This window comes from Amphiura filiformis, chromosome 15 (genome assembly GCF_039555335.1).
Source record: "Amphiura filiformis chromosome 15, Afil_fr2py, whole genome shotgun sequence".
NCBI lineage: Eukaryota > Metazoa > Echinodermata > Ophiuroidea > Amphilepidida > Amphiuridae > Amphiura > Amphiura filiformis.
This window is the reverse complement of record NC_092642.1, coordinates 23,986,714-24,007,061: the sequence shown is the minus strand read 5'-3', so window position 1 is coordinate 24,007,061 and position 20,348 is coordinate 23,986,714. Positions and strand designations below refer to the sequence as shown.

At 38.3% G+C, this 20,348-nt stretch overlaps 1 protein-coding gene across 1 annotated transcript in view; it reads left to right on the top strand.

Annotated features, from left to right (window-relative positions):
* LOC140171417 (annexin-B12-like) overlaps positions 1-20,348 on the top strand; it is a 46,467-nt gene that overhangs the window by 22,703 nt on the left and 3,416 nt on the right. The window contains exons 11-20 of the mRNA XM_072194675.1: positions 772-798; positions 4,455-4,465; positions 5,886-6,039; positions 6,698-6,792; positions 7,704-7,817; positions 8,949-9,039; positions 11,891-11,970; positions 13,820-13,990; positions 15,106-15,181; positions 16,220-16,338. Of these exons, the coding sequence (XP_072050776.1) occupies positions 772-798; positions 4,455-4,465; positions 5,886-6,039; positions 6,698-6,792; positions 7,704-7,817; positions 8,949-9,039; positions 11,891-11,970; positions 13,820-13,990; positions 15,106-15,181; positions 16,220-16,338 (938 nt within the window). The remainder of the gene's footprint in view (positions 1-771; positions 799-4,454; positions 4,466-5,885; positions 6,040-6,697; positions 6,793-7,703; positions 7,818-8,948; positions 9,040-11,890; positions 11,971-13,819; positions 13,991-15,105; positions 15,182-16,219; positions 16,339-20,348) is intronic.

Here is a 20,348-nt window from a genome sequence, read left to right as displayed (position 1 = left end):
TATCAAGCAAACAGTTTATCTTTAAGCAAGAAAGCTAACTGATGCTCATGAGTGTAAAACTGATGTGAACTGAGCTGGCACAATTTTGTACTATCCATAAACCATTAATACAAGGACTTGCCTGCTATATTGCTTTCCTTATGCATGCTAAATGTGACACTATGTAGCACCTGCACCCAAAGCATCTGATCTGTATGGACAACCCAAAGCGGAATCCAAAGCGGAACCCAAAGCAGAACCCAAAGCGGCACCCAAAGGTATTCAATGAGCAACCACTTCATACACAGCCATCGTCCTTGTGCTCAAAGTGGTGCCCCATGTAGAAATCACAATTTTGTATCCACAATCCATTAATGCAAGCATGCTACATTGTTTTCCCCCCTGTTTATTGTGTAACAATGTAGTACCCCAAACATCTGCCTTGTATGGACAACCCAGAGGTATTCCCTGAACAATCACTAGAACACAGCCATCTTCCTCATGCGCGAAATGGTGCCCCTTGTTCATATAGAAATCACAGTTTTGTATCCACAATCCATTAATGCAAGCAGTTGCTTGTTATGTTGTTTTCCCTCCTGTATCATGTATATGGCACTATGTAGTACCCCAGCATCTGCCGTGTATGGACAACCCAAAGGTATTCAATGAGCAACCACTTGTTACACAATCATCTTCCTCATATGGTGCCCCATTTGTATATACATGTAGATATCACAATATATATTGTTATCCTTCTTGCATGATCTATGTGACACCATGTGATACCCTCAGCATCTGCCATGTATGGACAACACAAAGGTATTCAATGATTAACCCACAGACTACTACAGACCAATCGCAACCAGTCAAAGTCCCAGTATTTTGTATGCTGTGAATTCTCACATATTCATGAGGGCCGATTGTTTGATCTTGTGTGTCTAACAGTCACACGAAAAACCGTAACAATATGCAGTATCAGTTTCGCCTGTTTTTCATGGACCAAGCGGCCCTTATTATCGGGTGATGCTGAGACTTTGACTAGTTGGGATTGCTCTGTTCTCTTTCGTCCATGGATTAACCACTTATTACACAACCATCTTCCTCCTGCTCACTTTTAGTTCCTCTGGGTACCTGTGAAATACATAATTGTGTATGAACCATCTCTGGTATGGGGACAGTGCTAAAAATTAACCAACATTTATATTTTAAAGGACTATTTGGGCCCTTGCATCTCTGAAATATATATGGCCCTTGTCATATTTTCAGTTTGTAGCGGGGGGGTGGTGGAACCAAAAATCACAGTTGAGATATTGAAGATTTCAAATCAACAACAGGTAATTTAGGACATTTCTACCAAGTATTGATATATATGTCAAACATGAGGTTGAAGAAATCTATGGCGGAATCAGTATGTGCTTGTGAAGTAGCTGTACCCTGTGAAAGAGGAAAATGGTTGTGTTTATTGCATTTTGTTTTTGTTTGTTTAGTTGATTTAGTTTTTAATCCCTTGATTGTACTAAGCTCAATGCAACAGTTATAGGCTAGTAACTGCATTTCACACATTGAGTGTGAAAGTGGACATAACAATGCATACATACTGAGATTTTGATGTCTAATGCAAGAGCCCCGCAGGGGGAGTGCATTATAGACACATCAACATCTCAGTAAAATTGACCCAATTTCAAACACATATGGGTACAAACATTGTTGTTGACGATTTCCGACCAGGAGTCACCATATTACCCACAATACTCAGGGGACACACCACCCTTACACTGACTTCCAGAAAAGAATGGTTCTCTCTTGCTTGTGTTGAGCATACACAGCATAAACAGGAAAGTGTGATTCAATTGTCTGACAATCATAATAACGGATGCAGTAATCTGAGTATGCACCAGAGAAGCGGTCGGCGCAGAGCAGCGCTCATCAAAGCCCAGCATATGTCGTTCATTAACAGGGCGTGCGTCAATCAGCACAAAAGAGTGCCATACTTCTCTGGAAACTAGTGTAATTAATGTTGAGCTTAGTACAATTAGAGCCTAACTGCCTAACTAGATTCTTTTCGTTTTCACCTATAGATATTCCTTTGTAGTATTCCTATTAACACATTTTGTAGGCTGTTTTACCTTTCCTTTTCCTCTGTTTTTATGCATGTGATTAACACTAATTATAGCACCTGCTGCACCAGTTGCTGCTGCTGCAGTTGCACATCATGAACAGCACCACCAAGATGAGACAGGTATGCATGTCTGTTTCATCCAATGTATACATGAAGTATGTTGTAAGGCAACATTTTGTTTGGGAGACTTAACAAAAAATATTTTACTCATATTGATTAATCTTTTTTGTCCCACTGTAAGTACTTATTTTTTCCTGAAAAGTTTGATACAAAAATCTAGTTCCACCAAAAATGGAGATGAGACAGTGTTGTGCGGAACCCTGTTGTATGATTACTCTTGTTGCGTTGTGTGTCTGTCATCCAACAGATTAGGGATGAAATCAAAACTTGACCGACGGTTGACTGGCGGTTCCGTCCGGTTACGTGCGGTTGCCATTGTTTAGAACAATAGCACCAGGACGGAACCGGTTGACTGGTCGAGTTTTGATTTCATCCCTTTAGTTCAACACAGAATTACTATAGTCTTGTCAAGTATAAGGTGGAACATGCCCTACATCAAAATGCAATGATCTTACACAAATGAGCCAATGCCATGGGGCCAAATTTGATTAGAGCATAGTCTGAGAAGATTTGTAAGCAGTCCCATGGTACTACTGATGAAACATCCAGGTACTTGAGAATCAGTCTAGTAATCACACCATTCTTTACTCTTGATTCCTATTCCAAAGTTGAAATTTCAAATGCTCAAAATATGTCCAAAACTTGGGTCGATAAGCATTTTGAGATGATCTCTGAACATTACATCGGTACCCTGTTCAAATGAGCTTATTTTGTTACTATCGACCCACTTTTGAATGAGAAATAAAGGTTGAAATGTTCAAGAAATAGAAATAAAAATTACAATTGAATGAACACATCTGCCAACAGCTGTGCGGGATCGGACCGCGATTGTTTGTTGGGTATTTCAAAGTACAACGGGAACGCACGACCATGGATACAATAATGAAAATGCCAACCAATCGCATGGTTGGATTCACTTCCGCGTTAAACACACACGAGCGTTCGTTCACGCAGTGTACGTGGAGAATCATCACGCTTGTATTCACTCAATTGAAATTTCTATGGACTGGTTCTCAAGTACCCGGATGTTTCACTAGTATTATGGGACCGCCTGTAAATCTTCTCTGGAACATAGTATAGTTGTAAGAGATCATTTTAGAGAAAGATGGAACATGATTTTGGACAGGGTGTATCTTGTGTCTTTAATTATACCCATATAATTCTTTGCCACTTGTAGAATTATGCAATAGAAACCTTATCATCTTCTAACACATGTAGTTTGGATGAATCATTAATGCACAGTTTAATTTTTGTCAAAGAGATTAGACCCAAGGAGAACCTACTCAGAATTACCCTGTGCATAACGCTATGGTAACTCTGCCATATTGGTTTGTCACACATGGAAACCCAAATAGTGTACCTCTGGCAAGAGCCCAAAATTGAATGATAATTTGCTTCTTTGAGCTTGAGCATCACAAAGATTTGCACATTGTAGCATGTAGAGTGCACTGTTGGCATGCCATTTTGCAAGCAGAACACACACAAGCACACATGTTAAATCAAGGTTTGCCGGCCGCCTGGTGAAATGATCCAGTGGTACACTATTTTGCCTTCCATGATTGCGAAGTCGGTTCTCTTTGATTTTTGTACACACAGCTGGCAACACAAACCACTTCAAAATCAGTTGACTTTGGTTTAACCAAGAATAAAATGTTGGTGAAATTTGTCCTACATGTACTTATGTCATAATGACATACATTATCACTAATGTCATATGTGTATATTCTGACTAAGTTAATTGGTTATATAAAGAAGGCTATATCATATAGTGAGCCCATCAGTGATATGGTAAGAAAAGTCAGTCTGGCTGATGGGGATAAAGGTTAAAATTGCGAAGATATCTCATAGCTCTATTTTGATTGGTTACTCAGATGTTTGTATCATGTAATTAACCAATCAGATGCACTGTAAGACAGGCAGTACTACCCATGGATATAGAAGAATTGTTTGAAGGAAACTTTAAGCTTGAGTCAGACTTCTCAAGAATAGTAATTTCATTGAAAATGACATGAGGTCGTGAGTTTTCTGACTTTTAAGAAATGGTTCTCTTTCCAATAGTAGTTTACCCCTGGTTTAGAGAAATTTTATTGTGATTATGAATGTGATATGATTTCAGATTTCTGTCATTCAAATAAAATAATATTTTGTAATAAAACTTCATCACATTATGATACAAAATACTAACATTTCTTTCTTTTTCTCATTCTACCCATTTCTGAACACGTTGGGCTCCTAGCTGCACAAAAGGTTAGTCTGATAATTTTAATAAAGCCATTTCCATATGTGATACAATTTGATCCACTCAGACCAAAGTCAGTGATGGAAATAGCTGAAAAATTCTAAGCTTATGCTGAAATCCCTGGGATACTTAGTTGCAAAGCTGTAAACTTTTTATAATCATTTTTTACTTCTTATTTTTGCCTATATTTCAGTTTCATGATACATATATGATTTGTAGCCGACTTTTGGTTTGAGTGGACCAGATCAGATCTTGTCACATATGAGTTTATGATTTGTTGCTTATGTTCAAAAAACCTTTGGACAATAAATATTTTTACCGTCAGTCCTGTTTGATCAATTTCAAAATATTGGTCCAATAGGTGAGGATGATTATATCATGATATTACCAAATCATGGACTCTTACACCAAGGCCGTAGTGCCCATGGGATACTATAAGGGCTCATATTGAAATTCCCTTACACAGGAAGGTGTGCGCCATCCTGCAGCTTTCCTATGCTAGCCTTCTTTTGTTAAAATCCTGTGTGATTATAACACTGCAATTAGCCACTTTAGGAGCGCGCTTTCCTGGGTTGTGCGATGAGCCATAGTCAGTTTGTTTTCTTCCCATTCATCATGGACCACTTCAAAAGGCAGGGTGTATCTCTGATGCATATAATCCATCTTTATAATCCGTTTTATGACCGAGCTTTCCTGAGGCGTGGGCTTAGCGAGGGGAATCCTGCCTTCTTTCTGTGTGAAAGCGTGGTAGGGTATTTCAATATGAGCCCTAACCTCAATGCTGCAATATTAGTCCTGTCCACATGGAGAGCTCTTTGCTTTTAAAAGGACTCTGGTGCTCAAGCACACAGTTATCCTGATCCCAAAGTTTGTCTCCAAATTCATCCCCAAATTTATCCCCAAGAAATTTCAGGGATTTTGCTATTGCTCAAGTGAAGCCCAAGGATGCATATAATGACTTGAGTGCTACAGCCCATGTAAACAAGTCATTTTCCAATTCTCGAGCACTGAGTATAGCCTATGACTATGGTATGATGGAATGTTTACATTTTTTAAAGAGTTTAATTCAGTGTGCCACTTAAGAGGTCACTGGTTGCAATTCCGGTTGCAATTCCAAAGCTCTCTTGGGCGAAATTTGAGGATTTCTACAATTTGTCCACTCTGAAGTACAAAGTGACAACACACGCGTATATACAGCGTGTAAACAGTGCACATTGTTGCGTCTCTGATGCAGGTACCTTCAAAGTTGGCACAATGTTTGCGTCCACGTCGGTACTTTGTACTTCAGAGTAGACTGACTGTAGTAGTGTGGACATGCACTTTGGGATTGACATAGGAATCACAATTGTCGAGTACCCTGATGCTCGAGGATTCTATCCCATCTGAACAAGGCTATTATTAATCTTTTATTTTGCATAAATCTTTCAGGCTCCACCACCTGTTGCTGAGCCAGCCACGGCAGCCATGGCAAAAATGTCTCTACATGATCAGCCATTTGAGACCCATGGTACCATCAAACCAATGCATCCGTTTGATGCAGAAGATGCTGCTGAGAAGCTTCGTAAAGCCATGAAAGGAATTGGTAAGTTGCCATGGGAACCGGTCAAACTATATATGAAGTCATCACTTAGTACAATAGAAAACTGTGAGAGTATTGGATCTTATTCTTAAACTTTTATAAGTCTATCATATTTACTCTATTAAATGCCCTTTCCATAATAAATGCGCCCATATAATTTTTCTATAACAAAGTGTCCGAAATGTAGAAATTTCCATGCCATATCATTTGAGTAAGCTTAAAAGTGACATGTGCCATGTTTGCTGGATGCAAAACCTATTGTAAACTTCAACTTTCGTTCTGTTCATTGCCAAATTATAGTTGAAGTTTCATTTATTGTTGCATGAAAATGCACTCACCAATGATAAAATCATGGCGAATGATTGCCCAATTTTCAAAATGGCCGACCTGGAATTAATGGTCTGGAATTCCTACATATTGCATTGTCATGGTGTCTATAAAATATTGTACTACAAATTAAGGGTTCATTTATAGAATTAAGGTGATCACGCTCTTAATTCTATAGAACCCTGTTCATATGTTCCCCAACATTTGGTAATTGTATTTTGTAAAATAATATTAAAAAATAATATACAACATCCTTAAAAATGTTGAACAAAGTTTATGCCTGGCTGTGTGAAATCTTGGTTACTTCTGATTGCTGGCTTTTGTTTCTTTGTAGGTACTGATGAGAAGGCAATCATTGAAGTGATTCGAAATCATAGCAATGAACAGAGACAGCAGATCAAAATTATGTTCAAGACCATGTATGGAAAGGTTAGTAATATTACCATGTTGTTCTTTTCTGTCACAGCCCTAATATGTAATAGTTAGAAGGGTGTATCAAGGATTCCGGAATAATAATATACTATTTTCTCTCCAATTGGAAGCATTCCCACTAATAATCGCCCCTACCATTTTCAACCAAATTCTTCCATAAATGCATGTCAAAATACCATACAGTGCCTGTATTTACGACTATTGATTACTGATTTCATGATATCCATGTGACGGCAATCATTGTTATCAAAAGTGTTTACAGTATTTGTAGAAATTCAGAATTGTTTGTGGAGCACCGCGACACTGCCAGATGATACTAGCGATGTGTTTAATAGGAATTATCATTGTAAAGACCTCTAATTAACGCCCCCTTTTGAAATATGCAATGCCCCAGGGGCATTAATTTAGAGAGAAGACGGTACTATAGGATAAGCCACTCATTTGCACAAATGGAAGTTGGTGGCCAATATGCTCCGCAATTGAATGAAATGAATGAATGATATATTTCTGCTAACTAAAGCAATTGCTGGATCTAAAAGGGTGTCATGCATTTCAGTCATTAATATCTGCATGTACTGTGCAATAAATTATTTGTTTTTTGATGGTACATGACATTGATCTTAATTCAATTAATTTATCAAAAGTATGTGTATGGCTGAAGAAATAGATTGGGTGTGTGGTGCATAGGTAGGAAAGGAGACCGGGTTTCAGGGTGTGTGGTGGGGGTGTGAAGGTATAGAGTGCGAGCTAGTGGATGGAGGTGTAAAGTCAGTGTATGTGATCTTCTGGGAGTGTTGTGAGTATGCATTGTTGCATGCATGTACAACTAACATAAATCATGAAATGGCTCAACTATGATGCTTTATCTGAATCAAATTACACATCTTCCTCTGTCCTTTTTATTGCAGGATCTCATCAAAGATCTCAAATCTGAACTGAGTGGTAATCTGGAAGAGATGATCTTAGCTCTGTTTGTCGGCATCCCTGAATATGATGCCCATCAATGTCACAAGGCTATCAAGGTATAGTTTATCATAAATTAATGCTGTGGTTAGAAGTGTTTTGTGATCAAGCAAAATGAATTGAATTTCATGTTGGATTTGCATTTTATCCTTAAAGTGAAAGCCCCACTTTTGGTTCAAGTTCCTTGGGTATTTAGTCGAAGTTAAAATCTATCCATGTAAATTCTGTTCTGTCTGTCATCAAAGTAACAGGTGTATTGGCAGTTCTTCTGTGGAGAACTAGCCAGACGGGGCTACCTGTTTAAGTTAACAGTGATTATGTACTATTATTGGTCATACACCAGTGCCAATCTTAAGATAGGCTTGAAAGATGTATGGGTGAGAAGACCTAGGCCTAGGCCCAGAGAAACCCTACAGATTATCATAATATTCCTTTGCTTCAAAAAGTCAAATAAATTCTAAAGTTTACCAATAATATGTGACATGATCAAGAGGAATGAGTCGGATGTCGCTAATATTGAGATATTGGCAAAAACAGTGTTCAAATTCTTTTGTTTTATATTGTTTTCAGCCATTGATAAATTGCTCATAACTTGGTAACCAGATGTCCGATTTTGACGGGGTTTGCATCAAAATGTAGCATTTATAAACTGCCAGAAAATGATGTAAAAAACTTCTAATTGAAAATTGCCGACATGTGACTCATTCCCTTTGATCATGTCACATATTACCAAATTCTTGTCCACTACAGGGTGCATTTGTTACCTTACTGCCTGTCCTCACAAAATAATATTAGAATAGTTACCCCTTCTTTTTAATGAAATAGGGAAAATATGTACAATTTGGTTCCCACATTCTGTTCAGCCTTTGGCTTGATGGAATATGGAACCAGGCCTTAGATATTTAATGAACAAGTAGGCGATAATTTTAATTATTATTTTTATCAGGCTTTTGAGGGTACATCAAATCTGTATATTGTACCGTATTTGCAAAACAAACAAGGGCCAAGTTTAAAAGCTAAATCATTCTCCAAGAGTTTGAGCTTTCATGGAATGGAATTAAAATCTGAAAAGTAACAAGAGTTTTGGAATATACTGTTGTTACACATAGGTGGTTCTTATATGTGCATCAAAATGAAAAATAAAATAACCAGTTCATTTGCTGAAGGTATAATTTGATTTGATTTTACAGGGCGTAGGTACTGATGAAGAACTTATAATTGAGATTTTGTGTACCAGGACAAATAAGCAGATTCAAGAAATGACGGCAATATATAAGAAACGTAAGTGTCACCATGGGCACTAGCGGCTGAATTATTTGCCCCTAAAAACTATTTTGATTGGTTCCAAAGAGGGCTATATTATGTATTGAGTGGGTTACGCTTAAAATTGCTGAGAGATCTAAAAGCTCTGTTTTGATTGGTTAATAAGATGATTATATCATGTAATTAACTAATCAGGGGGTCTATAAGAAAGGCAGTAGTGCCCATTGAGTTGAGAATCATGGAAATCAAAGAGATTAGACCCAAAGAGTACCAGCTCTGCCATGTTTGCATGTTGCTCATGAGGGGCAAAATATTGTACCCCGGGATTATTTTATGCGCCGGTGAACTTTTGATGTACAAACCCTGAAGATGCAAATTACCATTTTGTATTAGGTTTTTGCCAATAAATGACACAGGGAGGGTACACTATTTTGGTCTCTGTGCATGACAAACCAATATGGCAGATATCCATAGTGTCACATGGGGCAGCTATGAGTTTTGGAAATATATCTTGTCCAAATTCTCGTCACAGTAAAAACCAATGTTAGGTGTGATAGGCAGTCAAATCAGAAGCCATAAACATATAGTTTGATCAGCTTGTAATAGGCGGGAATTGTTAGGCTTTTACCACTACGACGAAAAAAAGTAGGACCAACGTTAAAAGTGATATAAACTCCTCAACAAAAGTTTGGAAAGATTTTTCAAGCGTCTGTATCTCCAATTATTTGTGACATATTCATATCGTGTTGCATATCACTGGATAGCTACAATACTCCCTTTACAATGACACCCCATTTGAAACAATAACATTTTTCACGGTTGAGTACTGGCGCCTTGTGAATGTAGTGGGGTCTCAAACAGAATTTGCCAAATTGACCATTATTCTGTGCCCAAACAACGCTAGCCACTAACCTCAATAGCGGTGGAAAAACCACAGGCAGCCACAATAGTCAGGCACCTTCTCCTCATGCTGCTCACCGACCTGATTACACGTTACTGTGGGATGGAATTCCATTCTTCAACAAGGATTAAATCGTAAGTCATTCAATGCGGTTGCATGTGGGCTTCTCTGGCACGCACAGCACGTTCAAGCTGGTCCCACAAGTGTTCAGTCGGGTTGAGGTCTGGCCCCCGGGTCTGGCCTGATGGCAGGCCATTTTGACTCTACTCCCATATTCTGTGGGTAGTCGTTGACTACTGTGGCTATGTGGGGCAAGCGGTGTCATCTTGGAGGATTGCATTAGTCCCAGATTGTGAAGTTATGGGATTGCAGCTTGCTACACAGAATAATGATCAATTTGGCAAATTCTTTTTGAGACCCCGCTACATTCACTAGGCGTGTACTCGGCCGTGAAAAATGTTATTGTTTCAAATGGGGTGTCATTGTAAAGGGGAGTATTGTAGCTATCCAGCGATATGCAACATGATATGAATATGTCACAAATAATTGGAGATACAGACAGGGCCGTTCCGACCATTAGGCCAGGTAAGGCGGTCGCCTAGGGCGGCAAACGCATAGAAAAAAAAAAAAGGGCGAAAAAAGAAAAAACGGGAATGGAGAAAGAAAACGGAAGAAAAAATGACAACACCTCCCTTAGGGGCGCCGAATTGACCGGATCGATTCTGCGCCCCTCCAAGTGGTAAAAGTCAAAATTTTCGCGTGCTTCACACGCTTTTCCTCAAAATCATTTGCAATATAAATTTGAGACCGATATTCAATATCATTATAGCAAAATTAATTAGTGGTAAGCCCTATTTGTGCACATTTTTGCTCGCTCTGCGCGCAATTGTTTCAAGAATTAGGGGGGTGTCCTTATCCTTAGCCCAGGGCACCACAAACCCTAGCTCCGCCACTGCAAAACAACTGATGAGTTTTCAAGGGGGTAACCCCCCTTAACACTTTTTTTGTATGCTTTGGTGGGGCGGCAGGGAGAGGCTTTGCCTAGGGCGGCAAAATCCCTAGGAACGGCCCTGGATACAGATGCTTGAAAAACTTTCCAAACTTTTGTTCAGGAGTTTAGTTGACCTGCATGTCTATATTTTGTGTGTTAAAGAAAGTAGACAAAGTACTATGACTTCAATGAATAACTTGTGATGCTTCTGGCGAGATATCATACGACAATCCTTAAAATAAAAGATATTGATATCAATTCGCGAATTTATAAGGCCCGCCGATTATGAGCTGATCAAACTATAGGTGCATAATTACATGGACTTCCACAGATTTTATGGAGTTAATGGACTGGCATTTTTATAATATCTGGATTTTGACTTCATTATGGGGTATTTTCATAATTTAACATGAAATACCAAAAAAGTTGCCACATCATGAAAAGCAAGAGGAAACAGGTAAAACACAAACAGTATGCAGAAGGGGACAATCAATTCTAAAGCCCGCACCCCACAGAAGTTTAAAACCAGAAAAAAAGAACAAGTACCACCAGGGATCAAGTGAACAATACAAAAATGTACTGCAGCAAGGGATTTTGAAAGTCGCTGTGCAAATGAGAGATACAGTGACGTACGACCAGGAGGGGGAGAAAGCTGCCCCAGTGGCTCAAAATAGCACGACAAAATTGACACAAATTTACGATGCGCATCTTCCTTGTGGCATGTTTTGGGCCAAAGTTATCCTCATTTTGGCCCATTTCAGTACCAAAATTGCAAATAATTTGGAAATATTTCCTGGTATGCCATGGGAGAGATGGGATTAAAAGCCACAAAATTCCACACCTGAAGTTCCTCTCTTGAAGCATGGAGGAGGCAGGCAACATATAGATCACCTTAAACCATACCACCCCTGGGGGTGTTAAAAAGTGGAAGAAATATATTATTGATATGTATGCAACACTGTATTCTTTGTCATCAGAATATGGTAAGACCCTGGAAAAAGACTGCATTGGGGACACCAGTGGGCATTTCAAGAGATTGTTGGTATCTATGTGTCAGGTAAGGAGAACCTTGTGGAAAATAATATGCACTGGACTGTTAGTAGAATACTTATTTTGTAAAAGGAAATCTGCAGAATATTATATCTATTGTGTTCTCATAAAGCCTTATTTATGGAAATACTTTCAGGAAAAATGTATCAAAATTTAAACTACAAATTGGTTTACGTCCATGTAAATTTTGTTATGTCTAAGTTTATTTAAGAGCAGAATTTAACAATATTTTTGGTTTTGGCTGTTTCTGTAATTGCTTGCAGCATTTGCAGTGGCGGCTGGTCCATTAGGGCACTTGGGGCTGTGACCCTGTGGCCTTATCCCATCAAAAATAAAATTTAAGTAGTTGTAATAATGTTCCATACATCACCTGTTTTATTTCATAAATAACAGTATGTTTTAATACACATCACACCACACTTCACAATGCATTAAAACCATCTGTAGCAGTGATTTTCTATTCAATAAGGCAACAGTAGCTGTTTTAAAATATGGCAACTCCAAGACAGGGCATGCCCCAAATGTACTTTATTTATACCATTAAAATAGCCTCATGCTCACTGCAAATGTGCTTAGAAGCTAGGGTCTCATTGAAAACCACTGCGCCTCTGAAGGTACACACTGGGCTGACCTTTGACTGCCCACTTACCATATAAGGTAAATGACTTGATGTCTCAAACTTGTGATACTTGTCACCAGTGCTCATTGATACTTTTGTACACAAAAAACAGATGAGCTGATAGACTTCAACTAAATCTTTCCTGCAAAGCGCAAATTGTTGTACACATCCATGTGGTTAGGGGCAGGATAAGTAAAACTGTAAGACTGGCGCAAGTCCATGCAAAGTTTTAGTTTATGCTGAGGTTTATGATTGAATACTTTAGAATTGAAGGTTGTATACAGGGTTTGTCATATTCATCATATATATAAGAAGCTGCATTTAATAGTAAATAAAATCATGTGCATTGATCTTCCTTTTGTTGATAAATATGAAGAAAATTTAAATAGCCAAGAAGTATCCAAGATTTAAGAGTTTGTTCATTATTATTATGATCTATTGTTATTCACTAGCAATAAGCTATACATGTAGGCCTTTTCAACTTAATTTAATTGAAAACATTTAAATGCACGGTATGCACCCAACATCAACTTAATTCACAGGTAGCATTGGACATAAAATTATACTTTCACTGCTAACTGAGCATTCAACAAATATAGTGAATTAACCTAAAAAGTATGCACCAAATCGCACCATTTGACTGTCATTTTGAAAAATTTTCCACAGCTGAGGGGGCACATCCCCTCACACACCCTCTGTTTAAGCAATAAGCTGCACGCTTACGCTTACACGCTTATTTTGCCCCACCACAAAAATAACCCACCAGCCGCCACTGAGCATTTGTTTCTTAAAGCATATCTCTGTATTGATTTGTGTAATTTGGGCACTAGGTTATGTCAAGTTAAGCTGGTAATCAGATTTGACATGCAAATAGTCATAGCTGACGTTCATGTAGTGGCAAGTACTTGCTTCAAACTAGTTGACTACATGTACTAAAAAAAGCTTCAATATTGCAACTCTATTAATTCGTCGGTCGTAACACATATTGGCATACGTAGTAACTATTATAGGATATAACTAGCTCTAAACCTTTACGTCACTCTATGAAAATTTGAAAAAAATCACTTTACGCCACTATGTGTTGCGACCGAAGAATTATGCATATTAGATGATATGGCAAGAACTTCTACATGTATTGATCGTATATATTGCGAAACATTTTTACACATTCATTCTTAATTAACACCCTTCCGAGCTATGGTTGTTTTTTAAAGACTTTTCTTGTTTTCTTCTTCAGGGTAATCGAGATGAAGGCAATGCAGTAGATCAGGCCAAGGCCGTAAAGGATGCAGATAAATTGTACCAAGCAGGAGAAAAGAAGTTTGGAACCGATGAGTCAGCCTTCAATCATGTCTTAGCAGTGAGGAATTATGCTCAGTTGAGGGCTTGTTTTAGAGAATATACTAAGGTATGTATTTTTCTTTCTCTTTTTCCCTGAATATTTTCAGATCAACCATTGGGGTTATATATATTATGTTGTGCAACATAGCAATTTTGTGATATGTTTCTGTTCTGAAATGTTGTATTCTGATCAGCTCTATGTCCAAAAACATTGAAAATTCTTAATGCTCAGAGATCTTTCTTGCCATCTATAACCTGCTTTTGGAATGCTCTTCCCATGCATATCCCTGGTATCAGATCACAGGCTCACTCGACATGGAACGTAATCTCTATCTAGGCTATCAGTTGTCAGCAGTTTTATACCTAGAACTTGGTCAGTTCTCTCGGATCGCGATGTCCAACAGTAGAGGTGCGTAAGCGCCGACTTCGAGGCGCATAGCGCCGAGGTGTGAAGAGCGCCGACATCGTAGGCGTAGCGCTGCCCAGTCAGAACTCAGATTGCTTGTACATGGTATAGTCAGACCTCATAATTATTACTTGTGCTATTGGGCATTGGCAGAGGCTCTATACTAGAGCTATTTTATACCATGAAATTAAGAATTTCAAAATTTGAATTTTTTTTATGGAAATGTCATCATTAGAAGCCTATTCTGTCGGTCGGACATCCGGGATATCTCTAGTCTCGGGCCCAAACTGCATGTGGCTCACGGTTTGTTGTGAACAACAGAAACCGGCTGTGAAGGAGGCTACATAGCGATGTTGCTGGAGTGGCATTCAATTTCGGAAAAACGACACTTTCGACCATGGAATTTAATTTTAAGTTTGTCAGTATATAAACGGTAAATCAAGTAAGTTTCTTTTACTCTGAAGACTTAGAAACGGTTGTTTGATTCCACTGACTATTTGCGATCGAAATTTACATAACACCAATGACAGAAATCATCAACAAAAATCGAATTAGGGACTTGTTTTCACTCGAACATCATCAACCGGAAGTGACGTGACACGGACCGACAGAATAATTCAAAAAATGTCTGGAGACTTGTTCCGGTTTTGTTGGAGTGGGCCACATATTATAGTCGCTTGTTGGCCAATTTATGAAAACATCCCAGTGAATTTGTTCTAGCAACAACCCTTGCAATCACAATAATCTCAAACTGTCTTTGTTGACTCTCTCTGTAGATTGCACAGCGTGACATCATTAACAGCATCGATAGGGAGTTTTCAGGGGACATCAAGAATGGTCTCAAGACAATCGGTAAGTAAAGCTTTTATGATACGTTCTACATTTGTTTGGAGTAACCTTTATTTTTTTACAGGTATTATTATCAATTGATGTGTTCACCAAATCAGTTAGGAAGAGATTGATCTCTTCCTAACTGCAAAGTAATAAAGCTGAATTCTGTTACCTATTTTGGACAGTGGTTGAGGTCCATTGCTCTTTAAGGGTGATCTTAACCCATGGCAAAATCTTGAAAAATTCATCTGTGAGGTCAAATTTGGGCAAAAATGCTCATTTTAGGAGAATCTGACAAAACCAAGCTTTTTTTATGATTTTTTTTTGAAAATTGAGAAATTTTCAACCATTTTTAGTGCAAATTTCTTTAAGTTGGTCAAAATTCAAACAAATAAAAAAACGGGTCCTAGATATTTTTATCTAGTTTTTAAAACTTATTGAAAAATTTTTTATGAAAAATGTGGGCCCCAAAAACAAAATTTGGAGAGGTTTAGGATTTGCTCCAAAAATGAGCATTTTTGCCCAAATTTGACCTTGCAGATGAATTCATCAAGTCTTTGCCATTCTAAATAAATTACTTATATATACTTTAGACCAATCATTTAGCAGTTATAAGGTCAAAAAGTTTCCAGGGTTAAGCCACCCTTAATCTATTCCCAATGTAATATGGAATCTTATTATAGACCATTCTTGTAATTTGCATGATTCAGGTTTAGAGGGGTAAATGGTTGCGATATGAATAATCATTGAAATCAAACTTTTATAACATGTTTTTTAAAAAGTATATCACATGATTAGGCATAAAAGAAATTTGTATTACCCTTAAAGATCCGAAGTCCGAGTCAGTCTGTCTGTAATTTGTGTGTGTTGTGGTCCAACTTAGAAGATTAGCATTTTCATGGCACTTCACAGGGCTCACATAAAGTTGAGGATAAGGGAGCTTGACCCACATGTTTTGCCTTTTAAAAGGCACAGTGCCATTAACAGGTCAAATCTGTAACACTGTATTAAAATGATTTTAAGACTTGGTTTAATAGTATTATTGTTGTTGTTTTTCAGTAACCTGTAAAAGCGCAGCAGACCAGCATTCTTCGCCGAAAGCGCCTCTACTGCGTGCAATGAAGGGAGCGGGAACAGATGATGATACACTCATTCGCATCATTGTTACACGATCAGAAGTAAGTCAAGAACATTATACATTGTAAGATTTTTTATTAAAGGAAGGTTCTATAACCTTGAAAGCAACACTCTGTAATCATTTCACTTAGGGTCTTTTTATCTTTTCAGTTTCCGTAACTCTATTGTTCAGATACGAAAACACAAGGGATTCAGTAAGTTTACTGTAATCTGACTTCATTGTTAACTCTGAAGTACCAATCAGCTTATTTCAATAGAGGTAATTGCCTGTGTCAATAAAGCCCATAAAGGCTGGAGATAAAATAGTATTGAACACCGTGTCCGACCGCTGTTTTAATGGTCTAGCGCCCTCTCGTGTTTGACAGTGATAAATTGATTCACATTATTATGACAAAATGCAAATCCGAATGAAAAGGTCCACTTTTTTCTGTAAAAACGTTGAAAATAAGCCCTTCAATCACAAAAGGTCCGCTTATGAGCCTGTCGCGCCCCATTGCACTTGTGCAGGGCCACAGTGTCGCCCTTCCCTCGTACATGTCGTATCAATGTCTATCTCCCTATTTTGCTTCCTCCTGCCCCCCCCCCATGATCAGGCTCCCCACTCCTCCCGGTCCCTACTCTCTCCTCTCGAGCTTTCTCTTTCTAGCCTTTCCGCTCTCCTCTCCTCTCTTTCTTCCTCACCCCTCCCACTCTCACTTGTTCACTCAAGTATTTCCCCCCCTCCCTCCCCCCCCGGCCCTCCCTTGCGAAATTTATCAGTATGATCCATGACTAAAAATAAGCTCTGCAAAAATAAACATTTAAAATAAACCCGAGTCATGCATATAGGCCCAACCAATTATCAGATTAGCTTGCCATTGGTACGAATGAATAGAATACATTATCTTTGCTCCAATGCAATTCTGTTGTATTGCATTTCAATATAAAACATGATTACCAAATCACCACTTATGCGCGCCTCATTGGGAGATATTTGACGCTCGTTTCATCGCCAATAGGAAAGACTTTTGCTTATAACTTGGCAACATGGTTAGTATATATTTCAATGCAAGACAATGTTTACGAGCCACTTACGTCTAGGCGTAAGTGCATATACACCAAACACAAGTCAATTGAAGCCGTACAATTTACCGTGAATTTAGGACCGTAAAATTTAGACTCTTCTTTTGTCTAGATTAGCACCCAACCGCACATCTCAAGGTTTTATGTAAAAATCAATATAACTTACCAAAACGAAAACTGAAATTCACGAGCTTCAAATTTTCAGTAACTAACAAAAGGCTAGAATAAAAGATTGGTCACACCTGGGAGACTACCACTTCAGAATAACAATGACTTACAAAAACGGATACGGTTACGGAAACAGAAACTGAAAAGATAAAACGACGGTTAGCAAACAACACATAAGGTCGATGATGTCCTATTAAAGAAAAGTTTTGTTAAGGGGGGGGGGGGAGTTGAAAATGTTGATTATATTTCTCCTATGGTCTTAAAAACATCAATGTTATTTTGACCCCTACTGGTTACATTACAGACAGGAAGGTAGGGGATCAGCTCTGAAACTAAACTTGTTACATTCATAGGATTTCATCAATCTTTTGGGTTGCTCCCTAAATAGGGTAACTACTATTTTACGGACCTGTATATTTGAGTGATCCCTGTCACTCACAACTTCTTGCCCAAAGTTGATTTTGAACTAGCGATATATCACTTGTTAGCAGGGGCGTAGCAAGCGAGTGAACAGGGTGGACAAAGTTCAGGGGCCACAAGGGTTCAGGGGCCCAAGCAAAAGCCTGGATTAGGGATAGGCCCGATAAAGGAGATGTTGAAAGGGCCCGCACTTATCCTTGTCCATGGACTCCCAAGGCTCTTGCTACACCCCTTCTTGTTGGTAACTCCACAATCGTAATTGTGATATGACTACACTGCATACTATGTAACAAAACTTGATGAGATATACCATGATAATGGATGATTGTGACTGTATTAGCAACTACACAAGGCCCTCTACCGCCAACGTTGAAAGATGGTGTGGGCAAGGCATACAATGCAGATAACTTATTGTATGTGCCTGTATACCTTTGATAGGGCATGCATTTCTCAACAAGTGTGCCAACTATTTGTTTTTAAGATTTGCTGGTTCTAGAGGAGACCCAGACTGTAAATTTGTACTAAATACTGTATTTCTATAGTAAACGCCCCTGGGGCGTTGCATTTTTTCAAAAGGGGAGCGTTTATTAGAAGTGAGTTTTCAGTGAAAAAAACTTGAATTGGGTTCCAATTTCCCGATGGTGCTCCTGTAGAAAGTAGGGATTTACAACTATACTAATACTACTACCGATGGCGGCGCCCACAGAATCGTGTGAAAAATGACATTTTCATGGTAAATCAACAAAATTACACCCGTAAGTGCATCATCAAGCAAGAATCTGATGAAATGAGTGAAATTCTACCCTAATTAGGCAATCAAATGGATGGAAGTTTGAATCATAACAGGTTTTGTCCATGCAATTTAGCGATCACCACTGACATGACTGATGCAAGTTTACACACAAGATATGGCATGGAAATGTTTGTATTTTTGTCAATGCGTTTATTAGAGGGGGGAGTATTAATTACAGATAATACAGTATACAATTTAAGACAGGGGGAGGTAATCAAACTTGGTGTGGGTACAGTTTGTCCACTCTGAAGTACAAAGTGACAACGCGTGCGTACACAGCGCGTTAACAGTGCACAGTTATGCGTCTCTGCTGCATGTATGCGTGCCTTCATAGTTGGCACAATGTGTGCATCCGCGTCGCTACTTTGTACTTCAATATGACTGTAGGGATGTGCTGCTAAGAATCTGAAAGTGGGCCCATCCATATTTCAATATTCCAAGAATTTTTTTTTGTTGACAAATTGAGACAATTTTGAAACAATGACCCATCCATATACCAAAGTTGGTCTAGAAAAATGGGTCATTGATATATGAAATGGGCAAAAAATGTGACCCATGTTTGCGGCACATCCCTGTATAGTATGTTGCCTAAGCTAAAATGCTGAAAGTAGCATCTGCACAATGTTTTGTAGGGTTTTCTATATCTCTGAGAGTTACTTCTAACTTCTAATGCCTACATTTGCTGTTTTGTCCCCCCCCCTCTGTGTACCATCTAGTCTGTATTTTACTTGTTTCCCCACGTCAAGTTGGTGTACCTTGCTCTTTTTCTTTCCTATCAGTTATCTCTTTTATAACTTACATTGTTAATAGTGCAAAATATATTTTTTTCTGAATTCCTTTTGGAAGATGAACAACTTGCTACAACTTTCATGAAAATCTGAGCAACTTCAATTTTTGATTTCTTTAATTTTAGTTTTAGTATAGAATTTTAATTTTAGTATAGAAACTCAAGGAATGATTGGAAGAACTTGGCTTCAAAAGACATATTACAAAAAAAGAATAAACCTAGTTAGGAGAAGGCCAGTGTGTATACCAGTGTGTATTAGAAGCAGGGTGGGTTATATAGACCCACTCAGTAGGCAGGAAATCTTACATAACAAGTTGCATCCTGCCAGTCAATGCACTTTGAGATTAAATGATAAGGTGATTAAGTAACATACTTTAAAGCTACAAAGTATGATTTCTGTAAAATTTTAATTTTGAAAGAAGAAGTGAAGCTCAGGCAAACCGGCACTATAATAAAGGAGAGAACAAATCAGAACCATTCGGATTCGAGCCAGCGCAAACTCACAATTACATGTCGTTGAGTTCACCACCACAAATTTTAATTTTGTTATTCTTTACTCTAAATGCTGAAATAATATTAGTAATAAATGCCAGGAAGGGTTTCTGTCCATTTTAAGCGAAATAATAAAGTAATGTGAAAGAAACCCCGCTGGCTAATTTGGCCTTTTAACATGGAGTTTTATGATGAATTTAAAGGTCCTTGACCCAGGTTAATTGGTTCATGCTATCTGTGTTTGGAACCACGATCAAAATGATCACAACACAAAGTCAATGGGTTGGTAACAGGTGTGCAAGTCAAGCGTGATCCAGTAACTAAGGTAT